Here is a 23,268-nt window from a genome sequence, read left to right as displayed (position 1 = left end):
CTAATGAGGTTCCTAAACAGAGAAAAATGGCTCCCAGGTCTCCACTGAGCACCAGTGATCCAGGCCTTTTTATGGTTGGGCAGCTAGTGTATTGAAGCAGAGGAAATCCTTCCTGCATGGCAGCAGGGCCAAAAGACCTTCTGTCACTCGGGTATGTGACCATAACCATTGAGAGGTCCCTCTGAAATGAATGGGCCACAACAGGTGCTTTCCATGTAGTGATGTATGTAGCATATGATATGTAATCACCCAACTTATCAGTCACACAAGCAAATCTTTATAATGCGGGGTTCACGTTATGGAGGAGGGTGGAAAAGTAAATCTTTATTAAGCCCACCAGTGACTTAGGATGTAGAATCACAGTAGTCTAGCAGTCTTTTTTCTTCAAAATAATATGCACTGCACTGGGATTTTTTTGTTCCTGAAGAAAAAGTCTCTTTACTGAAGAAATGTATAATAATGAAAATATTTATAGCAAACTGTCCAGGTATTATTCTCGAGTCTTATAGCAATAGGAGAGGACAAAGTTACAAATAAACATCACGGTTAATACAACTCATTTGTGTGAATTTTACTAACTGAACTGCTGGAAGACAGATCTATATCCCTCCACGGTCTCCTGCTGGCGGGAGACCATGAAAGCTACAAATATCATTGCTTATGTAACGTCCAGCTTCAGTTTGAAACTTTTCCTCTAGGCTTTCTGCACAGCCACCTACTTGCAGAAATCACTATTTATTTATATTCTGCTTTGTGGCCCTCCAAAGTGGATTACATGCAGGCACCTGAAGTATTTCTCTATTCTCAGAGGGCTCACAATCTAAGTTTGTACCTCAGGTAATAGAGGGTTAAGCAACTTATGTAAGGTCATAAGGAGCAGCAGTGGGATTTGAACTATCATTTTCCTGATTTATGTCTACTGCTCTAACCACCAGGCTACTCCTCCACTAAAGCTATGCCTCATCCTAGTACCTTCTTTATATCAGAGAATGTAATTATTCATTCTAAAGTAGAGACAAGGAGAATCTACACTTGAATCACAAAATAACAATTAAGTTTTCTATCTTATGGTGCAAAACAGGAATCATCTCTATAGTATGTTAATTTTTTGGCAAGGTAGTTCTGCTCTTTTTGGGCTTCCAACTCAATCAGAATTGGCCTCTGTTGAGGCTACGACATCATGAACTTTCAATTGCAATTAACAGGGTGACAGAATCCCCCATTTTTAACCACCCCATCTTATCTAAAACACTCATTGAAGTGACCATCCTTGGCCAGGAGCCACAGACCATGGCTCCCTCTGGAACCCGGTGGGCATTCACCCTGAATATGGCCATTAAGTAATAAGTATTGCCACTATCTGATGGTTGAGATTATCTCCCAGGGACTGTGAACACTGTTTCCACACAGGCCCAGATTTAGGCATAAGCAACGTAGGCAACTGCCTTCAGCATCAAATTCTTATAGCTGCCAGAGAGTGGTTGGTGCCTCCTGCTGCCTTTGCCTAAATCTAAATTTGCTGTTGCATTATCGTTTCTCTCCTCCTACATCCCATGCTCTGGTTGCAGCAAGGAAGATGAAACAAAATCAGCATGGGACCTTCCGCAGCCCTCTCGTGCTGATAGACCCTGTCTCACCCATCCTTTGCATGGGTTTTCCTGGTAAGTTTGTGCAGTAGGAGCGGATGGTGTACCGCAGGGTTCATCAATGTGAGAGAACTCCTTAAGGTCCCATGCTACCTAATTTTTCCTCATCTCTTGTTGCTGCTGTGGACCAAACCTTGGCTTCGAGATGAGGAAGTAAGAAGGAAGACGGGGTGGGGGGGACATCCTGAGAGGAGGATTAGCACATGAGGCATCATAACCTCCTCCCCCTGTAGGGAGAAGGGGGAGAATAACTTCCCCTCTCCCCATTGTCTAATGGCATTTGCCTCTTAATCCAGCCCTCTCTCCACAACATCCCTAGCCCTGGCTAGCCTGAGGGACAAAAGCCAGGCTCAGGAACTGAACTCACATCTTTCACATGACAACATACAGCATTGACACGGAAGCATAAGATCAGCCCTTTGTATACTTTGTGTAACTTAGAAGGGCTTAAGAGACAATTAGGGCTAAATATCTCAGGGACTATAATTCCAGGTCCAGAGATGTAGAATCTTCTTTTACTCTTCTTTGTACCATATCTGGTTTTCATTTTCATTTAATTTATGTTTTTGCAGGACATCTGTTTTTTATTTCTCTTTTAGTTTATGTTTCTATCAGTTGGGGCAACTTCCAGGAACAGCTGGAGATACAAAGTAGCTTTGCTTAGAAAATCTGGACAGTGCTTGTAATAAACGAATGGAAAGTAAACAATGATGCCGCTCAGAATGAATAAGATGACGTAGAGAAACTCCATCTGAGGATTGTCAATGACTGGAGCCAGTACCAGGAACACAGACGCAATGAGCACAATAATCGGGATGATGATTGGAACCTGGGAGGAAAAAAAAGCAGTAAAACGTTTGGCAGAGTTGGCAATTACCGAGAGTTATTCAGCAGTTATTAAAGAGTACACTTGTTTTATCAGTTAGACAAGAATCCATCAAACAGTCCACTTTAGAACTATGTTTTGCATCCAGTATGTGTTGGCATCTTTAAAGAGAAGAACTCCTGTGCAGGTTTGAACATGGAGGTCCAGAGGTTCTTATACTCATCTACTAACATTTCATCCAGTTGGCAAGAAAATGTGTTGAAGTACCGCTGTGTGCTGACACCAACCTGATAGGTTTCTCAGGGCTTGTAACCTGCTGGTACTAACCTGGCTGCCCCATGGCCTGTTTTGTTTTCTTTATCTGTCCCTTCTTTTCTCCTTATCCACCATGCTGGGGAGTACCTATCCAACTTGTTTACCAGTCTTCCCCGTGAAACAGGCAGCATTCCCTCACCTCCGCTTTTATCTCCTTGTTCAAGAATTCACAAGACTTCCCATAGTGGGTCAGACCAAAGGTTCATTAAGCTCAGTATCCTGTTTCCAACGGTGGCCAAACCAGGTCACAAGTACCTGACAGGATCCTAAAATATAAACTCAATCAAGAATGCCTGACAGTATCTTTTCTTTGTGAATCCATGCCGTCTGATGTCCTGTAATCTGCTTGCTTCAAGGTGCCATGCTATCATTTTTTTCTTTAATATCATTTCCAAATACAGCTTCATAGTAGTAGGTTATAGGTTGGCTCATCAATAATTGAGATTAACCACATTAGCCTTATAGCCAGCCTGGCAGCACACTTTTTAAGTAAGCCATAAACATGCCTGCAAGTCACTTCGGGTCTGGGTGGTTTGGCAGCTAAATTGCAAGTAGGCTTCCAAGCGGGGAAAGGATCTATATTATAATTACTCATTTAAAGCACATTGTTTTAGGTTGGCTTTTAAATAAAGTATAGATGGATTAACTGAGGCACAGGGCAAAAAAGAAGGCTGCTCACTAAAGTGCAATAATTTGTATGAGTTAATGAATCAGCCCATCAAAAATAATGGGGCTACGGCAATTACCATGCATATTACCATGTGTTAAAGTTAGCTTGGCCCGTGTTAATGTGAGCACTTTAGAGAATAGCGTTCAAGGAGACTTTGCCAAAGTAAAAGTACAGGTTGTCTCCAGAAAGGAGTCTTGACTTCATATCTCAGGACCTGTGGTTCAGTGACCTAAGTTCTGTAGCAAGCTACAATAAATCAGGTTACTTCCCCCACAAGCTTATCATGTGTTGGAGCCTTACAATGTGGGCTGGGCTGCATCTGGATCTGAATGATGTCTTTTGGACCTGTCAAAAAAGGGTTTTCAATCCTGCAGAGACTGAAAGCCACCCAGCCAAGTGTAGGAATATAAAAATACATCAAAAAAACCCTGTGTACTCTCCTGTGAATGACAAATGTTCTACAAGAGCCAGCATCTAGCACTCACAGTGTTAACAAGTTGGGAAAAGGGCTGTAGTGTTTAGCCTGCCCAGAGAAAAATACTACATAGCCAGCAGAGAAGGAAGCCAAAGGAATTCTGGGAGACCATTTAAGGTAGAAAAGGGGCAATTTGGCTGGCTCTGTCTGTTTGTGCAGGGCAGGGACAGCCAGGAGTTGGAGCCAGGAGCCACAAAGAAAGGAGTGTATCTGGCAGCTCTGCAATTAGTTCTTCTCCTGAAGAGCTAATTATCGAGGGGGAGAGACAAAATCTGGGCTCTGAGGAAAAAGAGAGACAGACAGCTGTTCTTGCTTCATAGTCGAGCTACATGTAAAATCCCAATAAGGAACAGAGGAGCCAGGAGCTGAGAGACTGAGAAATGTCCTTTCCAGAGATATCCAGGCCCAGGAGCCCATGGCTGGATCACCCTCCTAAGAGACTGACTTAAGTAGTCTAAACTTTGTACAGAGAGTATCTTAGCAGAGGAGGGAGAAAGTTTATTTCCTTGCCTTTTGTCACAAATTCAGTATCTCATCTTATTTGCTTCAGCCTTTCAGCTGAGGTCAAGCATAAACCCTTGCTGGCAGATACAGGGAAAGAAAAAATGGTGACCCGTGGGTTTTCTGAAAGAGACTGAAACCAGACCCACTTTCTGTTTAGTACTAAGTCCCCAGGATAGAGAGACCTTTTGTATACTGCAGTGCTCATCTATTTGGTTTATCATGTAGTCAGCTCCACCATCAAGAGGGACTTCTTAATTTTCTTGATTGTTTTTTTTTCCACACAACTTTGTGTTTGGGACAGGGTGCACCCTTTACAAACTGGTGACATTGGGGTGGATCTGACCTCCATACCCACCCCCTACTTTTTTGAGTATTCAGGGGTAAAGACAATTTTTGAAAGCTGTTTACTTCACAGCTTTTCCCCCCAACCTTTCGCTAATAGCATTCCTTATTTTTTTTACTATCCATATTAGTATAATGGCTGTTCTGACTAACAGATATATCAGCAAGAGGAATGCATAAAAAGTTTGCATAGTCCGTTGTAAATATTCAAATAAATTTTTATTCATATGGCAACTCCACTGTAGTTATTGTAACTTTCAAATGGGGTCCCCCGACACGGACCCGTGTTTCGCCGAGGTTGCGTCGGGAGGGACAGGCAATTTATGTCAACAATTCTAAAAACAAAACATAAAAGGACTATGTTAATCAATGTTATCGGCATATATTCCCATTGATTAACATAGTCCTTTTATGTTTTGTTTTTAGAATTGTTGACATAAATTGCCTGTCCCTCCCGACGCAGCCTCGGTGAAACACGGGTCCATGTCAGGGGATGTGTTGGGTCCGTGTCGGGGGACCCCTTTTGAAAGTTACAATAACTACAGTGGAGTTGCCATATGAATAAAAATGTATTTGAATATTTACCTCGGACTATGCAAACCTTTTCTGCATTCCTCTTGCTGATATATTACTGCTGAGTGCAGACACTGCTCTTGTGCTTTGTTGGTTTGTTCTGACTAACAGGCCATACTCAGTGTTATTTTGTATTACTTGATTTAAAATAAGAAAACTGCAAGTTTACATTATACTTCACTACTGTGCTTTTCCCATGTAATGTTCTGGATTGATTTACTGTCTACTTATGGAATATTAATAAAAGGGTTAATTACTGTTTTATTCTGGTGTGATGATTTTATCTGGTCTGTGGTGCCACAAATGAAGGGTTGTTGGGGAAGGGCACAGAATTCTGGTATTGAGGTGACTAGGACCCTGTCTTATCCCACACTCAGGCTACAAACCTGAAGATAAATTGTATTAGTAAATATATTTTCTCATGTGGTATTCCCCACCCCAAGCATAGGGGTAATTTGTAGTCCAGCCCAAAGGGGAGGGGGGGGCTACACCTCCAAACCACATCTCTTCCCTTGAATAGGTCCTTCATCAGAGTTTTAGGAATAAGTCAACATAAAAAAATTAGAAAATGGTTTCTTTGTTAATCTTGTTACTGCTGCAATTATTAGATTAACCATATAATTTCTGATATCTAGGGAGTGTTTATTCCAGCTCTATCTAAAATTCTACTTGCTTATTTCTTAGCATTTGGGAATGCACAGCTACAAACTCCATAATGCTCTGGGATAGGAGTTAATAAAACAGAAGTTGAACATTCCTTCTATTTCTCTCTTTTCCTTTGCTACCTTATCATAGTCTGTGAATGAGGCAGTTTCTTACAATACCATTCTCTCCTCTGCTGTGGACATGCTTGCCTCACCACTCACCCATCCTGTAAGAAGTACCAGACTCCAACTTTGGCTCATACTCAAAGTTCATATCTTGCATTACTGCATTTGCTCTGCTGTGTGTCTCTGGCTAAACTCTCATTTACGTGCTGACTTTGTACGTGTCAAATTTATGCTCACTTCTTTCCAGTTTGCCAATACACTCTAAGCAAGCATACTATGTCCATCTATGGGCCTTCAACCCTCACCATCTCTTTTGCATACTTGCCTATCTCCTCAAAGTGCCACCTCCTCTTCCTGCCCCGCTTCATCTCTGCCCAGTTAGTGGCAGATTTCTTTCATGATAAAGTTCACAGGTTCGTCTTGAGTTCACCATCAGACCCCACTTCCACCCCTTCTACTTCACTCCTTTCTCCTCCTCTTCCCCTCTACTACCCTTTCTTCCTTTTCTGACACCACAGAAAAGGAAATTGCTCTTCTCTGCTGCTCCAAGCTCACTACTTCTTCCTCGGACCCCATTCCCTCCTAACTCCTCAGTTCTATCTCCCCTGCAATAATCCTCTCTGTCATTTCCTCAATCTATCACTTTCCACTGCAATTGTTCCTACTATGTTCAAACATGTTTGTCAGGGCATACAGTATATGCCTTTCCTGAATTTTGGGCAGCTGGCCACTGAAAGGAGTTATAAAGAAGGCATTGGAAACCCGGGAGGAGCTGGGCTACCAACTCTTTTGGCTACTGGCTGTATTCCTCACAGCTTTGTTCAACATATTCATTATAAGCATTTTACAAATAAATAAATAGATAAATATCACTTGGAACAGGAGAGTTTCCAAGAGACTTCCTCCGTAATGTTTCTTTTGATAATGTTGCTTGTCCTCCTGCTCCTCTTGTCTGTTGTTTTTTTTTTTATCTGAATGCTATCTTTGTTGCTTTTATTTTTTCTCCTCCTTCTTTGGTGATGAAAAGATTTGTTACCACAAATTAGTTCAAATTAAATGAACATGTATGTTATAAACATGTTCTTTAGATAGGGTTATCCTATAGCTCCATGTTTGTAGGGAGAGACTGACCCAGTCTTTCTTTATTCTCTGTTGTGTTTTGTGCCCGCAGCCGACCGCAGGCGCGCCTCCCCTACCTGGCCGCGGCGGCAACCCACCGCAGCAAACAGCCCGAAGGAAGCCCGGACCCAGGGCAGTCGTTCCTGCAGGCTGGAGTGGGCCCGCGGGGTACCCACTCGCCGGGAACCCTCCTAGCCTCCCCGGGGCTCAGCGTCTCACTGCCGGGAGAATCCAAGATGGCCGCTGCCATGGGATCCAAGATGGCTGCCGTCAACTCATTTGCATTTAAAGGGACCTGGTCCCTTTAACTAGACTCACCTGCTTCCAATGATCCAGAGCAGAGGAAGTATATAGGGAGGCTTCCTCTGCTCATTCCTCAACTTGGCAACGTCTCTTGCGAGTGTTGTTTGAGTCTGCTTGCCTCGGTGAGTTCCTGCTTCTTGCTCCTGTTACGTCTTGGTGTTCCTGGTTCCTGACTTCGAATTGGCTTACGGTGATTCTCTGGTTCTTGACTTCGGATTGGCAAGCGGCGATTCGCTGGTGCACGACTTTGGACTGGTGAGCGACGACCCTCTGGCACTCAACCTAGGACTCCTCCAAGACTCCGTCTCCAAGGGCCCACCTAAGTCCCAGCAGCCCTACGGGCTCCTCCTGGGGGGACCACGGGCTTCCAGGGCGAAGCTCCAGTTGGCCTTTGCACCGTTGCTCTGACCTCCCTAGGTCCGCCTAAGTCCCAGCGGTTGGGTCCCTACGGGCTCCTCCCGGGGGGACCTCAGACCACCAGTGGTGAAGACTCAGCGCCTCATCTCATCTCTTCATCGCCTCCGTATTCGCCTCAGCCTCCAGTGCCGAGGGTCAGCTGGTCCCGCCTCCTGTTCTGCCTCGCCACCCGACAAGAGAACCTACGGACCTTCCGAAAGGTATACCATCCTCTTGTCGGCTAAGGGTCCACAAGCTGGAGCATAACATTCTCATGGCATTCATGGACTTGAACTTCCAATTTTTCAAGATTGTAAGCCCTTTGGGAATAGGGAAATACCTACTGTACGTGAATGTAACTTGTCTTGGGCTACCAATGAAAAGGCATTAGCTAAATCCAAATAAATAAACTGCTAGGTCCATATTCAATCACAGCCTAGATAGCAAAGTTAGCCAGATAAACTTATCTGGCTAACTTTGAAGGTTTATTAAAAAAAAAAAAAATCTTAAAGAAATAAATGGTGCAGCCACACTATTGAATCTAGCCAGCTATCTTAAAGTTAGTCAGATAACTTTATCCAACTAATTGTAGGGCAGCTCTATGGCACAACCAGATTTAGCCAGATAATATGACTCCTCCTGAAACACCCTCAGAACATTCCTACTTTATCCAGCTAAATATTAGCCAGATAATAAGATATCCTGCTAAAATTTAGCCAGATAAATAATATGCCTTTAGCTAGATAAATAGTGAGTTATTTGGTTAAATGCCTCTGAATATGGACCGCTACAAGTCCATGAATGAAACTTCCTCCTACTTAAATACTACGATCCATTTTTTATTCTTTATTATACAATAGTGCCACTGATCAATATCAAGCCTTTAGCTTTTAATATAGCAACCTTCATATGAGGACAACTTAATATCGCTCACAGCTCTTAAAGCAACTATTTGTTGCAAGTGCCCAGTACTATCATCTTTAAACATAATTTTTATAATGATTTAAATATGCAATTAAAATAACTTATTGCTATTTAGAGCATGAGACCTCCAAATGTCGGGTCCTTATTAACTGAGATAAGACCTCAATCGCTGCTTTCTATTCATCAGACTAACCGCTAACCAAGTCTATACATACGATAGGTAGAACATCAGGACTGGCTTAAGTTTCTATCTATATCTACTAAGTGTGTGCATGGAAAAAAATTCATTTCATGCTATTATGTCATTTTGTTTCCCATTTGTGTCATTTATATTATTTTGTTTTTCAATGAATAACATGCTCAAGTCACTTTGCCTTCCATTGCCCTGAGTACCATTTTAGGAGGTCACTTACTAAGGCTTTTGTTCCATTTTTGCCTATGGAAAAAATGCTTAGTATATCAGGCCCTTAAATTGCAAGCCCTTTCTGTATCTCACTCTGAGCAGGGGTTTGGAAAGCTGAGTAATTAAATCCAAAATCCAAATCCATATTATGCAAGCAAGTCATTGAACTATGCCAAAGTAATCCCATAGAGGATTTTAAGGAAGATTAAGAAAAGCTTTACTTGTATTCTTTGCTATCCTAGTGGTCTTATATAAAAATCAGCAACTAGAGAAGGTTATATTTTACCTTGTAAGGCCTTGGAAGATTGGGCTTCTTAATCTTTAAATACAGGAGACCAGCAATAGTCATACCATAGAAGAGCCAGGCTGTAAAACTACATAGCAAAATAATTACCAGCACTATTTATGTGTTTTAGAAATGTGCACAAATATAAGGATCATCATAAAGTTAATTTTCTGAAAATATGCAATTCTATTTGATTGTACAAGATGCATTTTTATATTGTTTTACTAAAAAGTATATTATTATTCACATTCATCAAAACAGACTTTAAGACAGGAGTTGGCAACTCCAATCCTCGAGGGCAATCAACTGATTGGGTTTTCATGAATATACATGAAATGGATTTGAACAAAATTGAGGCAGTGTGCATGCAAATCTCTCTCATGAGAGATGTCCTGAAAACTCAACTGCTTGGTGGCCCTCAAGGACCAGAGTTGCCCACCCCTGCTTTAACCACATAGCAGGAAAAAAAAATTTTCACTTTCTTGGCAATTTAAAATAAACTCTGCATTGAAATGATAGTACCAACCATGTTCATAAAGATGTTTGCTCTGTTAGGTGTTAAATAGAGATCAGAGCCATACCAAAAAAATAAAAACATCAGTCTTAATTCTGAAACAGGGTTTATAATTCTTCTGACTGAAACTTCACTCTCCTTGGGACAGATGTACAAAGGGTTTTTCCCGTTGGTTTCTATGGGGAAAAATGCTTTGTGCATCCTGCCCATTGACTCTGGCAGTAGACCCTTTCAATCGAATTATTGTGAAGTAGGGATGGATAACTCCAGTCATTGAGGGCCATAAACAAGATACCTAGAATGAAAATTCATTAAAGCTGGGAGGACCCAAAGAGGTTTTGATCCTTAGTACTCAGAACATAAATAGATTGTGTTTAGTTCTGATTTTATATACATGTGAAAATACACTATAAATAAAAAAAAAACCAATGAATAAAACAAGCAAAGCTTCGGCAATTAAATTTTTAAAGAAATAAACAATATAAAATAATGTTACCAGTAAAATGTGGTAGAACGAGATCCTTGTATCAGGCTCCTATCAGATGTACTGCCAGAGTAGATTGTTCTAATGCATGCATGTGCATATATTCTTAAAAATGTAAAATCAAATTGTTCATACTATACAATGTAATATTTAAAAATCTCACATATTCCAATAATCAACTTGTAAAATAAAATAGGGAATGCTTGAATAGCATATCATAGTACTCTATGTAATTTGTTCTTGTTGTGCTTGGAGGTAGACCCTTGTTCTGGAGCAGTGTAGGGCGGCTCCCTGGTCGGACCCAGGAAGCACCTGCCACCAGGAGGCAGAGCACAGGAGGAGACAGAGGCTAGCTGGAGCTTCACCACTGGAAGTCCGTGGTTCCCCCGGGTGGAGCCCTTGGGAACTCGGGCCGCTTGTGCTTAGGTGGGCCTCGCAGGGTCTCCCAGAAAGGAAGTTCAATTGTGTGCCCACCAGGATCAAGGGTGCGCGATCAATGACTAGGCTGGAGGCCTGAGGGATCAGAGAAGGCCAGAATAGTCCCTGTGATGACAAGGCTAGGAGCAAGGCCAGAATCAAGGAGGCGTGGTCAGTAATACCAGAGGTCAAGTTCCAAAGGTCAGTCCAAGAGTAGACAGCCAAAGCAGAGGTAAGGTTCCAGAGGTCAGATATGGTCGAGTAGACAGGCAGAGGTCAGTATCCGGGCAGCGATCAGCATAGTCAAGAACAGGCAGAGGTCAGTACCAGAGAGTCAGTCCAAGAGGTACTACCTGAGGGAACGCAGGAACAGACAGACGCTGGAGCAGGAGGACGCTGGAACAGAAGGACGATGGAACGAGACTGGAATGAGACTGGAACAGGCGATGAGACACGGAGGCAAACTGGTACACGGTGTTGACCCGATTGCCTAGGGGCAGGGACGACGCCACGGAGAACGCCGAGCCCCGCCATGAGGCCTGGTGCGCTGAGGAAGGCCCAGCGTCTGCCGCCGCGGGCCACTGAGGCCTGGAGGAATTTGCGGCTGCTGCTGGAGAGCCTGACCCGGGACCTGCAGAGGAGTTGGAGAGGTGAGCAGGCCTGTGCACGGGCCAAATGCGGACAGGGCGCTCAACAATTCTTTACCGGGTGGGCGGGGTCTGTCATACTTTTTGTAACTATATATGACTTATCTAGTTTAGAATGCCTATGTCTCGGATATCTGTTTCAATTATTAATGTACTGTGACTATTCTTTTGTAATATTTTGTGAGTTATAAAAAATAATAAATTTGGGGTTCATTTCCTTTCTGTACTATTCTCATTCTCTCTTGTTCTGGTGCCACTTTTCATTTTATATTTTTGTTTCTGTTTGTGTCTCTCCCTCCTTTCTCTCATATTTCACTTTTCTTCTTCTTTCACTTCTCTTTTTCTTCTTCATCACCACCTATTTTCTCTCACTCCTTTGCAATTCTCCTCCCATCTCTCTCACCTGTTTTTCCATGTTCCATTCACCATCTCCCACCCCTCTATATCAGTCTCACCTATGTCTCTATCTACCCCACACTCTCTTATCCTCCTGTTTCTTCTTTCCATTTCTCGTCCTTTTCTCTTAGCCTTCCATCTCCATCTCCCTCTCTGTCTCCCTGTTAGTCTCTCTTCTCCCACTGTCACTCTTCTCATAGTGTTTCCCTACATGTCCCTATCCTTCCCCATATCTATTAACCTTCCCTCTCACTATTTTTCTTTCTTTCCTCTGCCTCTCTTCCCCAGTCTTCCCCTCAAGGCTGGTGCAAGGGTATTAGGCATCCTAGGTGAGTCTTACAGCCTTGTGACCCCCCATCCCCACCCCACCTGGGCCGTGCCACACAATTAAAAATTATGCATGTAATACACATAGTACATGAAAACATTCTGACGTTTAAAAAAATTACCTAAATTACTTACATCATGTATATTTTATTTACATTCACTACTATGGTGTCAACTAGAACATCCTACAAAAAAATTACTTGGAGCCCATTGTTATGGATGCTCTAGGATAGCCCTGGGAAGGGCGAAATGGCGCGATCGCTTCCTCCTGAGAGAGTGTGAGCCCTTGGGCACGAGGTGGCTCAGGGAGGAGTCCCAAGACACACCTCAAGTGAGGTAAGCAAGTACAAGCTAGGGCAGAGCAAGAACACAGGAGGAGGACAGAGTGGGTCAACCCTCTGTTGAACCAATACGTACTAGTGAAAACAGAGAGCTGAAAACTCTGAGGCAAAGTACCGGAGTAGGAGATTCTGGGACCGAGAAAGTACAAAGTCAAAGTACATAAGGAAACAAGGACTCCTGGAACTTGGACAAGAAGAGGACTCCTGGACTGGACGAGACGAGACAAACTCTTGAAGACATGGAGACTTGGACAAGACAATAATCTTGGAGACTTGGACAAGGGGATTCACTTGAAGACTTGAACAAGACGGAATCTCTTGAAGACTTGAATGAAGGGAGACACACGATGCTCTGGTTGGAGATAACAGTCTGCTTGGAAGTTAGCAATCTGTTCAGTTCGGAGTTATCAGTCTGCTGGGATGAGCAATCTGTTGTATTTAGGAGAGTTGTGGGTGGATCCTTGTACCGGTGGCAGATGACCACGCCCCCGGGGGAAGATCCCGAGAGGGACCACCGGTCAGGCTCAGAGTATGGAGACAGACACACACTAGTTCTTTTATTAGACAGTATGCTGAACCACCAGAGGTGGCAGTAGTGAGCTGGAATGCCCGACTGGGCTGTAGTCCCTCAGATACTGGAACAGCGATCCCTGGAGGCTGAGCTGTAGAGAAACTGAAATATAGTGAGTAGGCAGGGTATGCAGAGTTCATGTACTGAACCAGATGGTAACACTCACACAATATTTCATAGAAGCCCAGGAGCTGGAATGTATAGGCCCTCGAGGAGCGAGTACCTGGTTCCAGGGAAAGCTCTGAGAGAGCGATGGTAACTCACTGATGTAGTTGGCAGTGATGACTTCCAGGCAGAAGAGAGTACCAAGAAAGTCTGGGAACGAGGGCACTCGAGGAGTGAGTACCGGTTCCAGACTGTCACCTGAAAAACAAAGGAGCAAGCGAGGCCCCCGAGGAGTGGGTACCCCTAGTAAGTCTGAGGAGGCAGAGTAGCTTAAGTAGAGTAACCCTTACTAACTCGATGTGTTAGCAAATTCTAAGACCTTATATATCCGTCGCGGGTGACGTCATCTTCGGGGGATGCCCCCGAGGTTCGCGCCATCGCCGGTACTTCAGTTAGGGCCGCACCGTGCACGCGCCCCTAGGCCTCCAGGAAACATGGTGGTTTGCAGCATCTAGCTGGTCCGGGGACGCCAGAGGACCTCGGCAGAACACGCTGTGGCAGCCAATCTTCCCGCAGATGAAGAGGGAGAAGCCAAAGAAGTAAGGAGGGCAAAGAGAGGGCGTCGGGTACCGACGGACACAATACTCGAAGACCTGGACAAGGGAATACTCTTGAAGGTGAAGAAGAGATGAGACTTTTGGAGACTTGGGAGAGTGCTGTCCCTCAGAGCACCCTACACAGCCTGACATGGACTGGTCACGGACCACCCTATCCGCTGCACGCTCTACACAACCTGGAAGGCTGGTCTCGGACCACGCTGAGAACGGAATGTGCACAGGGAGGAGAAGAAAGTTCGGACAGCACTTGAGAGAAGCCCAACCGGAGATGGTTCCAGACACATGAAGACTTAACACTAGGGACACCGGACGCTTCTGAGAAGGGCGAATGGGGACGAAGTCCAGAGGATGGCAAGGCTGCTGACGGATTCTTCAGGAATGAGATGAGGAGAGAAAGAAGAAGAGGGGACGCCTTGAGCGCAGGTCATCTGGAAACCTGGAAATCTGAATCTCAGAACAAGACGACAACTGGACATCAGGGTCTCTGGATATCTGGGACGATGGACATAGGTAGAGTCAACTACTAGACGAGTAGAGATCAGAGGGTCATAGACAAGAGGACAACAGACATCAGGATGAAGGATGTCTGTACACTGAACATCTGGATCACTGGAATCAGAGGACATCTGGACATCGGGAATGGTAGAGACATCTGGATACAGACGAGGAACCCCTAGGCTTACGGAAAAGGAAGCCAAGGGCTGGAACATACCACGAAGATGATCCGACGAGGAATGGAACCTGGAACGTCGGTCGAAGACATCAGGAATGAGAAGACATGGAACATGAAGTCTTCCGGACAGGAGCAGCAAGATGGACCACAGTGGAAGCGGTGGAACTCCAAAGATGGATAATGGAGCAGATGTAACGCCGAGGATGGAATGTGGAGAAGGCATAACTCCATTGAGACTGTAACTCCATCCGAAGGCACTGAGGAACTGAAGCAGTGCCTTTTTATAGGACAGGACCAGGAAGAGCCCTGAAGATGTCATCTGGGAGGAGACAGGAGTGCTTCCTGTCTCTGGCCCTTTAAAAGACAAAGAGAGATGCGCGGCCAGCCCCTAGAGGCAGCCCTAAAGGTAAGTGGGCAGAGCTGGGGCCTGCAGCAGCATCCAGCCACATTGATAAGGAAGAGGTAGGCCAGAGGCAGCTCCTGCTGCTGAAGAGGAGCTGCACCGGGACATCCCAAGCCCCGAAGAGAGCAGCTGTAGCAGCTTCTTGCCGCGAAGAAGGCGTCTGGCGGCCATGTTTGGGCCGCAGAAGAGGAGGGAATCCTAGCAAGGGGATTCCCCGCAGGAGAAGTCAGTGGCATGGCTCCAGCCACGTGGAAGAAGGCAGCAGCAGTGGCGGCGACAAGGCCGCGAAGAAGCAGAGGCATGGCTCGGCGGCAGTCCAGGCCGTGGGAGATGACAGCACTGGAGAGAGAGGTGAGGGCCTGTCCGCGGGATGAGGTCCACAGGCAGGGACGTAACACCCATATGATATTAGGCTTATTGTAATGCGTGGTGATTGTGGGCTTGGACCTCAGAAAGCCATAAGTGAACTAATTTACCATTACAATATAATAAACCTCCTATACCAAGCAGCACTAACTGCCAGCACACAAATAGTAACAACGCTATCTATGAAAAGGCAACACCTAAAATATTACACCAGGTCCTAAAATCACCAATACTCCTTGTAAGGTTTGTGGACCCTTGTTACTGTTGGGAAGTTAGCTTAACCTAAAGGGTAGGCCCTGTAGGTCCTCCACGACATCTGGTAGGACTGGGCTGGTAAGAGACTGGTCTAGGGCTTCACTTATACCAGCTCCTTTCCCCTTAGCTTGAGCCCTCTGGTTCTGGGGACCAGCAGGAATTAGGCATGAGTCTCATGGAGAGTAGTAATGAGAGAAATATTGGAACGAGGATGGCCTCCAAGGAATTGAACCAATGAAGATGGACTTGGAAGTACTCTTGTGCTAATGAAGCACCCTACACAGCCCACTGTGGGCTGGTCATGGACCATGATGATGGCATGCTTGGAAGAACTTGGAACTAGGAGATTGTGCAGTGACGCACCCTACACAACCGCCATGGCTGGTCACGGACCCAGCACTGGCACATGAAAGAACTCAGGAACTTGACTAGATGAAGATGTTGGAGACTTGGCCCCAGGACTTGGGCAGCAATGTTACCTACATAGCCCACCGTGAGCTAGTCACAGTCCACATGCTCACAGGACTTGGGTGCAGGGCTCCGAGGAATCAGAAGACTTGGACAAGGTGAAGACTCAGAAGACTTGGGTGAGGTGAAGGCTCAGAAGACTTGGATGCAGGAACCAACGAGAGACCAGAAACAAGAAACAGAATGGATGTCCAATGAGAAACATGAAAACAATGAAGGCTGATGCAAAGGCAACCAGGAAGTGACAGAAGGGCTGACTGAAGAATGACATTATCAGGCGTCGCCGTGGCATTTCCTGCCACAGTTCCTTTAAATGATGAGCAGAGGTGCACAAACACACCTAGAGGACGTTGGGTTGCAGAGCTGAAGTCAGCAGCTCTCAGACCGCGAAGATCACAGTAGCAATGGTGGCGCCGAACAGCCACAAAGAAGGCAGCATTCTTGGCACTCAGCCACGAAGAGAGACAGAGTGGCAGAGCAACTCAGAGCCACATGTTAGCGGCAGCAAGCCTCGGTGACAGCTTCTTGAAGCCACGCCAGGAGGTGAGCATTGGTGGCACAAGACTGTGAAGGCAGGACAAATGAGTATTGGGGTGAGTGAGCTGCTTATAGCTTGCCTACAGGCAGCAAGCACAACAGTACCCCATCCTCAAAACCCCTTCCTCAAGCCTCTTCTCTTTGGCTGCTGAGGAGATGAAGGTATACCTTATACCAACAGGGGGAATTGAGGGACTGAGACAAGAGCTGGAAATTCCTTGATTCGAGACTGAAGCAAAGAAGTATACAAAACTGGAGACGTCAACAAGGACATAACTGAGTGCTGGAATGAAGACAGGCCTGAGTGCTTAGACAAAGACATGGATAAAGCTTGAACCAAAACATAACTGGAGACACGGGTTCAATTTATCATCCAGGAATGTTGGTCCAATGTCTTAGTTCTCACTTGATTACTACCAAAATGAGGGGCAAATTAGAATTATTGTCTTTACGCCACTCTGGCAATGGCAGTGTATGATTAGTTGGTAGAGAAACATTCCTTGAGCTTTCTGTGGCTAATCCTACATTTGAACCATGCAAGATGAGTAAATGGAGCTGCAGGAATGCAAATAGGTTAACTCTAAAATAACCGATGGCACTGGAGAACAGCCTGCTTTGTTAGAATCTAAGGAAAGAGCTACTGCTCAGAAATTGCCTCACCTACAGCTCCAGCCACAAGAGAGATGCTGATTGAAGCATATAGATGCCCTGAATAGATCTTGGTACCTCCTGAAGAATAGCATACTTCCAGGCACTGTTAAAGTCCAAACTGATTGTGGCTTGGAATCGTGAAGCATATACCACAAGCAGATGGTGCAAGAAATTGTGGCTTCAGACTTGAAGGAGAATCTAATTCTTGATTTTGAGATCCATAGGTTTGAGCAGGCTTATAATCAAAAGTGGATTATTTTATAGTTGAAGCTTGACAGGAGAGAGCTGAAAAGTTGGAAGTGGATTCTCTTTCATTTCCAAAGAGTACATAGAAATGACCAGAACAAGGCTAGTTATCTCCGGACTGGAGAAGGTGGTACCATAACCAGTAACAGACTTAGCTTAAACAACTCTTCATTAGTTTTTAACTTCTGATTCCCATCAATCATAGAGTGACTATGAATACATTGCTTCTTCTCCTGTGGTGATACTTAAGCTGGTTTTAATTCTAGATAGAATTAAACAATATTTGCAAGGACAGAGTTTTATAACTTAGATGTAGAAAATGAACACTAGAGATCAATCACAGTCTCGTAATTTTTCCTTATAATGAGTGACTCACTCTGATGTAACTCAATATCAAAGTCTCAAGATTTCATAGTCAGTACTTGCTCTTATGATGTGTTCTGAAATAGGTAGAAATTCCAAAGTTGTTTTTTTTTTAGAAGGCAAGGTCTCGGAGAGCGGTGATGTCACCCACTAAGATGGCCGCCTGAGACCTCGGCTCCCCCCTCCTCTGGTAAGGATCCTCCTCCATCGCGGCGAAAACCGGCTCAAAAATTCTAACTCTTACCTCTTCCAGGTCTGGTAGTAACGCAGATGACAACCCCGTGGAAAAAAATGGACCTAAATCGATTCTCGTTTGCATCGGCAGCCACGGCCCTAGGGGAAGGAGACAAGATGGCGCCGGCCCGCAAGAATGCGGATGACTCAGAGACAGCGGTAGTAGCTGGGGACACAGAGGTACTGTCCCGGCACAAATTTCGGACATGGTTTCAGGAATTAAGGGCCGATTCCACCAGGCGCTGGGTGCCATGCTAGAGGATATTAAAACTGATATACGTGAGCTGGAAAGGCGAGCGGACGAAACTGAGAATGGCTTGCAGGAAACACAAACAGAGCTTGACAGAGTGTGGGACGAGCAAGGCAAGTTCAGGGATTCACAGAAGGAGTTACAGATGCATGTGGAGGATCTGGAAAACAGAGCAAGGAGGGTGAATCTCAGGTTCAGAGGGGTGCCCGAGGGAGAAGAATTTAGAGACTGTTTTCAAGCAGTACAAGACATCTGTGCTTTTCTCTTGGACCCAGACGGAACAGCGGAGAGATCACGTGAAGTAGTTCTAGAGCCGGCCCATAGAGCTTTTGGGAACCCATGAAATAACCAAGCCCGGGATATCGTAGCCTGTTTCCACAGCTTCCTGGTCAAGAAGAAGGTGGCGCAAGCAGCCAGGACACTGGGAACTATAATGTGGAAGGAACATAAAATTGAAGTGTTTCAAGACTTGGCAATCTCCACTATCAGGAAAAGGAGGGAATTCCGGGAAGTTATTAATATCCTACGCTCCCAAAATATAAGATACCGCTGGCTTTTTCCATTTGGCCTGCAATTCACAATTAGCGGGGTTTCATCCAGAGTTCACAAGGTTATGGAAGCTGAGGACATTATGAGAGTGGCAGGATTGCCTATGATGGGATCATCAGGAAGCAAGGACATCACATCTGCAAGCAACAATCGGAAAGAGGATAGATCTTGGTGGAAAAGAGTGAATAACGGGGGCAGACGCTTGTGTTGGAGATCCGAAGGACTAGCGGAACTTGAGGAGCCGGGATAAGCTTTAATACAGACTAGCTTTTGGCTTCTTGAAAATACGGGTTGGCTCCTTATGATAGAGACTTTGCTTTGTTGCGACAAGCGGAGCACGGTCTACAGTTCACGGAAGTTCTACCTGTGGTTAGATATAAACATTGGAGGGAGATCTGTTTCTTTCCTCTAGTTAGCATTAAGGATGTGTTATACTGTTTAACATTACTAACTGGGGGAAGGCTGGAGGGGGGGCGCACTTTAAGGGTCAGTGGTGATGTCAGGCTCTCATGGTGGTGAACCACTCAGTGGAGAGTGGCTGGAGGAAGGGAGGGAAAGGGAGGGGGAGGGGGTTGGCGGGGGGGGGGGGGGGTTATGGAAGGAGTATACTTAGGTCAGGGTCTCAACTATTGGGTGTCTAGATGGATGGTCCATGGTGATGTTATTGGGAAGCAGGTATTAGGATTTCAGGTGCTAAGCTGGGAAGTGACGCTATGCGTATTATAATGTCGTCATGGGGCCCTTAAAAATTTTATCTATTAATGTGAAGGGGTTGAACACTCACACTAAGAGACAGTTATTTTTGTGAGAAATGGCACACTTGAAGGCGGATATCATTTTCAGTCAAGAAACCCATATTAGGAAGCGGTATGAGCGGTTATTGTCTTTTAAAGGGTATCCGCAAATATTTATTTATTTATTTATTTTTAATTCTTATATACCGACATTCCTGTAAAGTATACAGATCTGCATCTGCAGAGGTTTGATAGTTAACGCAGTATTTCATGCTGCAGCTACAGCTCAACACAAATATAATGGGGTAGGGATCCAGCTGGCCAGCTCTCTGGTAGTCGATGTTCTCTCAGTGGTCAGATACATGTAGGGAAGGTATATACTAGTGAAAGCTAAAATCAACGAGGGGATCTACACTTTCTTGAACATATATGCTTCCAATACCGAACAGATTTCATTTTATACTAAGATTTCCACAGTAATTAGCGAATGGGCGGAAGGCCGCCTTATAGTTGGTGGGGACTTCAATATCACTCGATATCCCTACTTAGACAATTCCCATAGTGGGGGAGTTGGGGGTAGAGCTACTAGGCAGGCGCTCAAACATTTAATAGCCGATCGGGGGCTTATTGATATATGGAGACTGTGTATCCCCACGGTTCGGAATTACACTTTCTTTTCCCACCCACACCAGTCTTACTCACGGATTGACTACTTCCAGATAGACAAGGAACTGGTGGGGTCAGTACGGGACTCGGATGTGGGCAGCATAACTTGGTCAGATCATGCCCCTATCTTGCTTACGATAACAGCCGGAGGGTCTCAGGTGGGTACTAAATTTTGGAGATTAAATGATAGATTGTTAGAGGACAAGACCTTTGTGGATCATATAAAGAAAGAGATAGTTGCCTACCTAGAAATAAATGATGATGGGGAAGTCTCTCTGGGTGTTTTATGGGATAGCCTGAAGGCGTATGTGAGGGGTCTCTGCATAGCACGGGCAGCATATTTAAAGAAGGACAGAGAAAGAGAACACCTCTCCCTATGGAAAATATTTCTAGATTGGAGCTGAGGCATAAGCGTACTTCTGATTCAGGCACCTTACAGCGTTTACTGGAAGCCCGACGGGCTTTACAGACCCTAGAAATTGATAGGATAGCATACCAGTTAGAGCTGTTGAAACCACACCATTTTGAATGGGGGAATAAGGCAGGGCGACAATTGGCCAGGAAGTTAAAAGAGAGGGGGATCTCAATCTCAAATTACCAAAATTAAGGGGTCTCAAGGTCAATATGTGTATTCCCAGAAAGAAATTGGGCAAAGCTTCACCCAATTTTACAGGTTATTATATGACTCAGAGCATTTGAGCACTCAGCAGGAGATTGACCAATATCTGCAGGATATACATCTCCCGGTTCTCTCCCCATAACAGAGGGATCAGCTTAATGCAGAATTAAGAGAGGGGGAGGTTTCTTTCATTATCAAGGATCTCAAAACGGGGAAAGCCCCCGGATTAGATGGGTTTACAGGCAAATTTTATAAAGTGTTCAGTGCAGAGCTGATATCACCATTGGTGTCTATGTATAATGCATTAAGAACAGGGGGCACGCTTTCCAAGGCGGCAAACACTGCTGGAATTACTGTACTGGCTAGAGATGTGAATCGGAACCGGTATCGGTTCGGATTCCGGTTACGATTCACATAGTGAAATTTTTATCTTGCAGTCCGATCGGGTTTTTTTTATCAGCTGCGCCCGAGCCGTTAACCAAAAAATACAGCAGACTCTTTAAAATGAGTTTCTTAGTATCCCCCACCCTCTGGACCCTCCAAAATTTTTTTTAAATACCTGGTGGTCCAGCGGGGATCCCGGAAGCATTCTCCCGTGCTTGGGCTGTCGGCTGCCAGTAAACAAAATGGTGCCGATGGCCCTTTGCCCTTAGCATGTAACAGGGTATCCATGCCATTGGCCGGTCCCTGTCACATGGTAGGAGCAATGGACGGCCGGCGCCATCTTTAAAAATGGCACGGGCCATCCAGTGCACCTACCAAGTGACAGGGGCCGACCAATGGCACCGATAGCCCCTGTCACATGGTAAGAGCAAAGGGCCATCGGCGCCATTTTGATTAGTGGCAGCCGACAGCCCAAGCGCAGGAGAATGCTCCCGGCACCCCCGTTGGACCACCAGGTATTTAAAAATTTGGGGGGGGGGGTCCAGAGGGTGGGGGGATACTAACAAACTCATTTTAAAGGGTCAGGTTGTGTTTTTAGGTTGTGTCCTTTCTTCCCGCCCCCCCCCCCCATAACGATAAGAAAACCCACTAAATTAATCATGGGGTTTCCTATCGCTATCGGGGACCCCCCGATATCTGAAGATACTGAAAATATCGGACGATATTTTCAATCGTCAGATAAATGATTCACATCCCTAGTATTGGCCAAGCCTGGCAGGGATCACACACTCTCCAGATCCTATTGGCCGATTTCCTTGATCAACATTGATTTGAAAATACTAGCGAGGGTACTGGCTATACGCCTTGGGAGGGTAGCCCCTAAGTTGGTGGCAAATGACCAGTATGGCTTTATACCCGGTAGGCTTGCCTCTGACAACGTGCAGAGGGTGGTAGAACTGATATGGTGGGCGCAAACTAAAAGTATTCCAGCGGTGATGCTTGCGGTGGATGCTGAAAAGGCGTTCAACCGTGTGCATTGGCCTTATTTATTTAAGGTTTTGGAGGTCATGGGGCTGGGGGAATTCTTTATCACATGAGTTCAGAACCTGTACGGAAGCCCGCACACCAGGATAAAAATAAATGGGGCTTACTCAGATCCCTTTGAAGTTAAACGGGGCACACGTCAAGGTTGCCCTTTGTCGCCCCTGCTGTTTGCTCTATCTTTAGAGCCATTTGCGGAGAAAGTCCGATGTCACTCTGGCATTCAGGGTATACAGGTTAATGATGTGGCATATAAGATCTCGCTATTTGCAGATGATCTACTCTTTACTATCACAAAACCGGAAGTCTCTTTAAACCTATTACTGGGGGAACTGCAAATGTTTGGGAAAATGTCAGGATTTAAGATTAATGCCGACAAATCGGAACTGTTAAATGTCTCTATGTCGGCTGATCAATACATGGCGGTGGGGAACAATTTACCATTCCGTCTAGCAAAGGACTCTATAAAATATCTGGGAGTCAAACTTGGGACCCATCTTGATGATTTGTATCATCTAAATTATGATGCTTTGCTGTCTCATATTCAACAAGATTTAGACAGGTGGGATAGGTCTGATCTCTCTTGACTTGGCAGAATTGGTACCTGTCGGCTGACAGATTACACCGAATGAATCCTAATATCAGCGACTTATGTTGGAGACACTGTGGAGAGAAAGGGACATTTTACCATATGTGGTGGGCCTGTTCCAAGATACAAAGTACATGGGAACTAGTGACACGATTTGCGGCTGAGGTTTTGGGGGTAATCATCTCACTGGATCCCAAGGATTGCTTACTTAGTTTATTGGATGGGATGTTAAGTGACGAGCAACGAATGTTGGTGATGCAAATTTTTAT

General features: G+C 45.0%; 1 protein-coding gene across 1 annotated transcript in view; it reads right to left on the bottom strand.

The window, feature by feature from the left end:
• Positions 1-286: 286 nt before the first annotated feature.
• Positions 287-23,268, bottom strand: part of LOC115088623 (b(0,+)-type amino acid transporter 1-like) — an 81,306-nt gene continuing 58,324 nt past the window's right edge. Inside the window, exons 5-6 of the mRNA XM_029596883.1 lie at positions 9,553-9,640; positions 287-2,475 (exon numbers count right to left, since the gene is read on the bottom strand). Of these exons, the coding sequence (XP_029452743.1) occupies positions 2,242-2,475; positions 9,553-9,640 (322 nt within the window). The 3' untranslated portion in view covers positions 287-2,241. The remainder of the gene's footprint in view (positions 2,476-9,552; positions 9,641-23,268) is intronic.

Source organism: Rhinatrema bivittatum, chromosome 3, assembly GCF_901001135.1.
Source record: "Rhinatrema bivittatum chromosome 3, aRhiBiv1.1, whole genome shotgun sequence".
Taxonomy (NCBI): domain Eukaryota; kingdom Metazoa; phylum Chordata; class Amphibia; order Gymnophiona; family Rhinatrematidae; genus Rhinatrema; species Rhinatrema bivittatum.
Note: the sequence above shows the minus strand (reverse complement) of the source record. Positions and strands in the feature narration are given on the sequence as shown.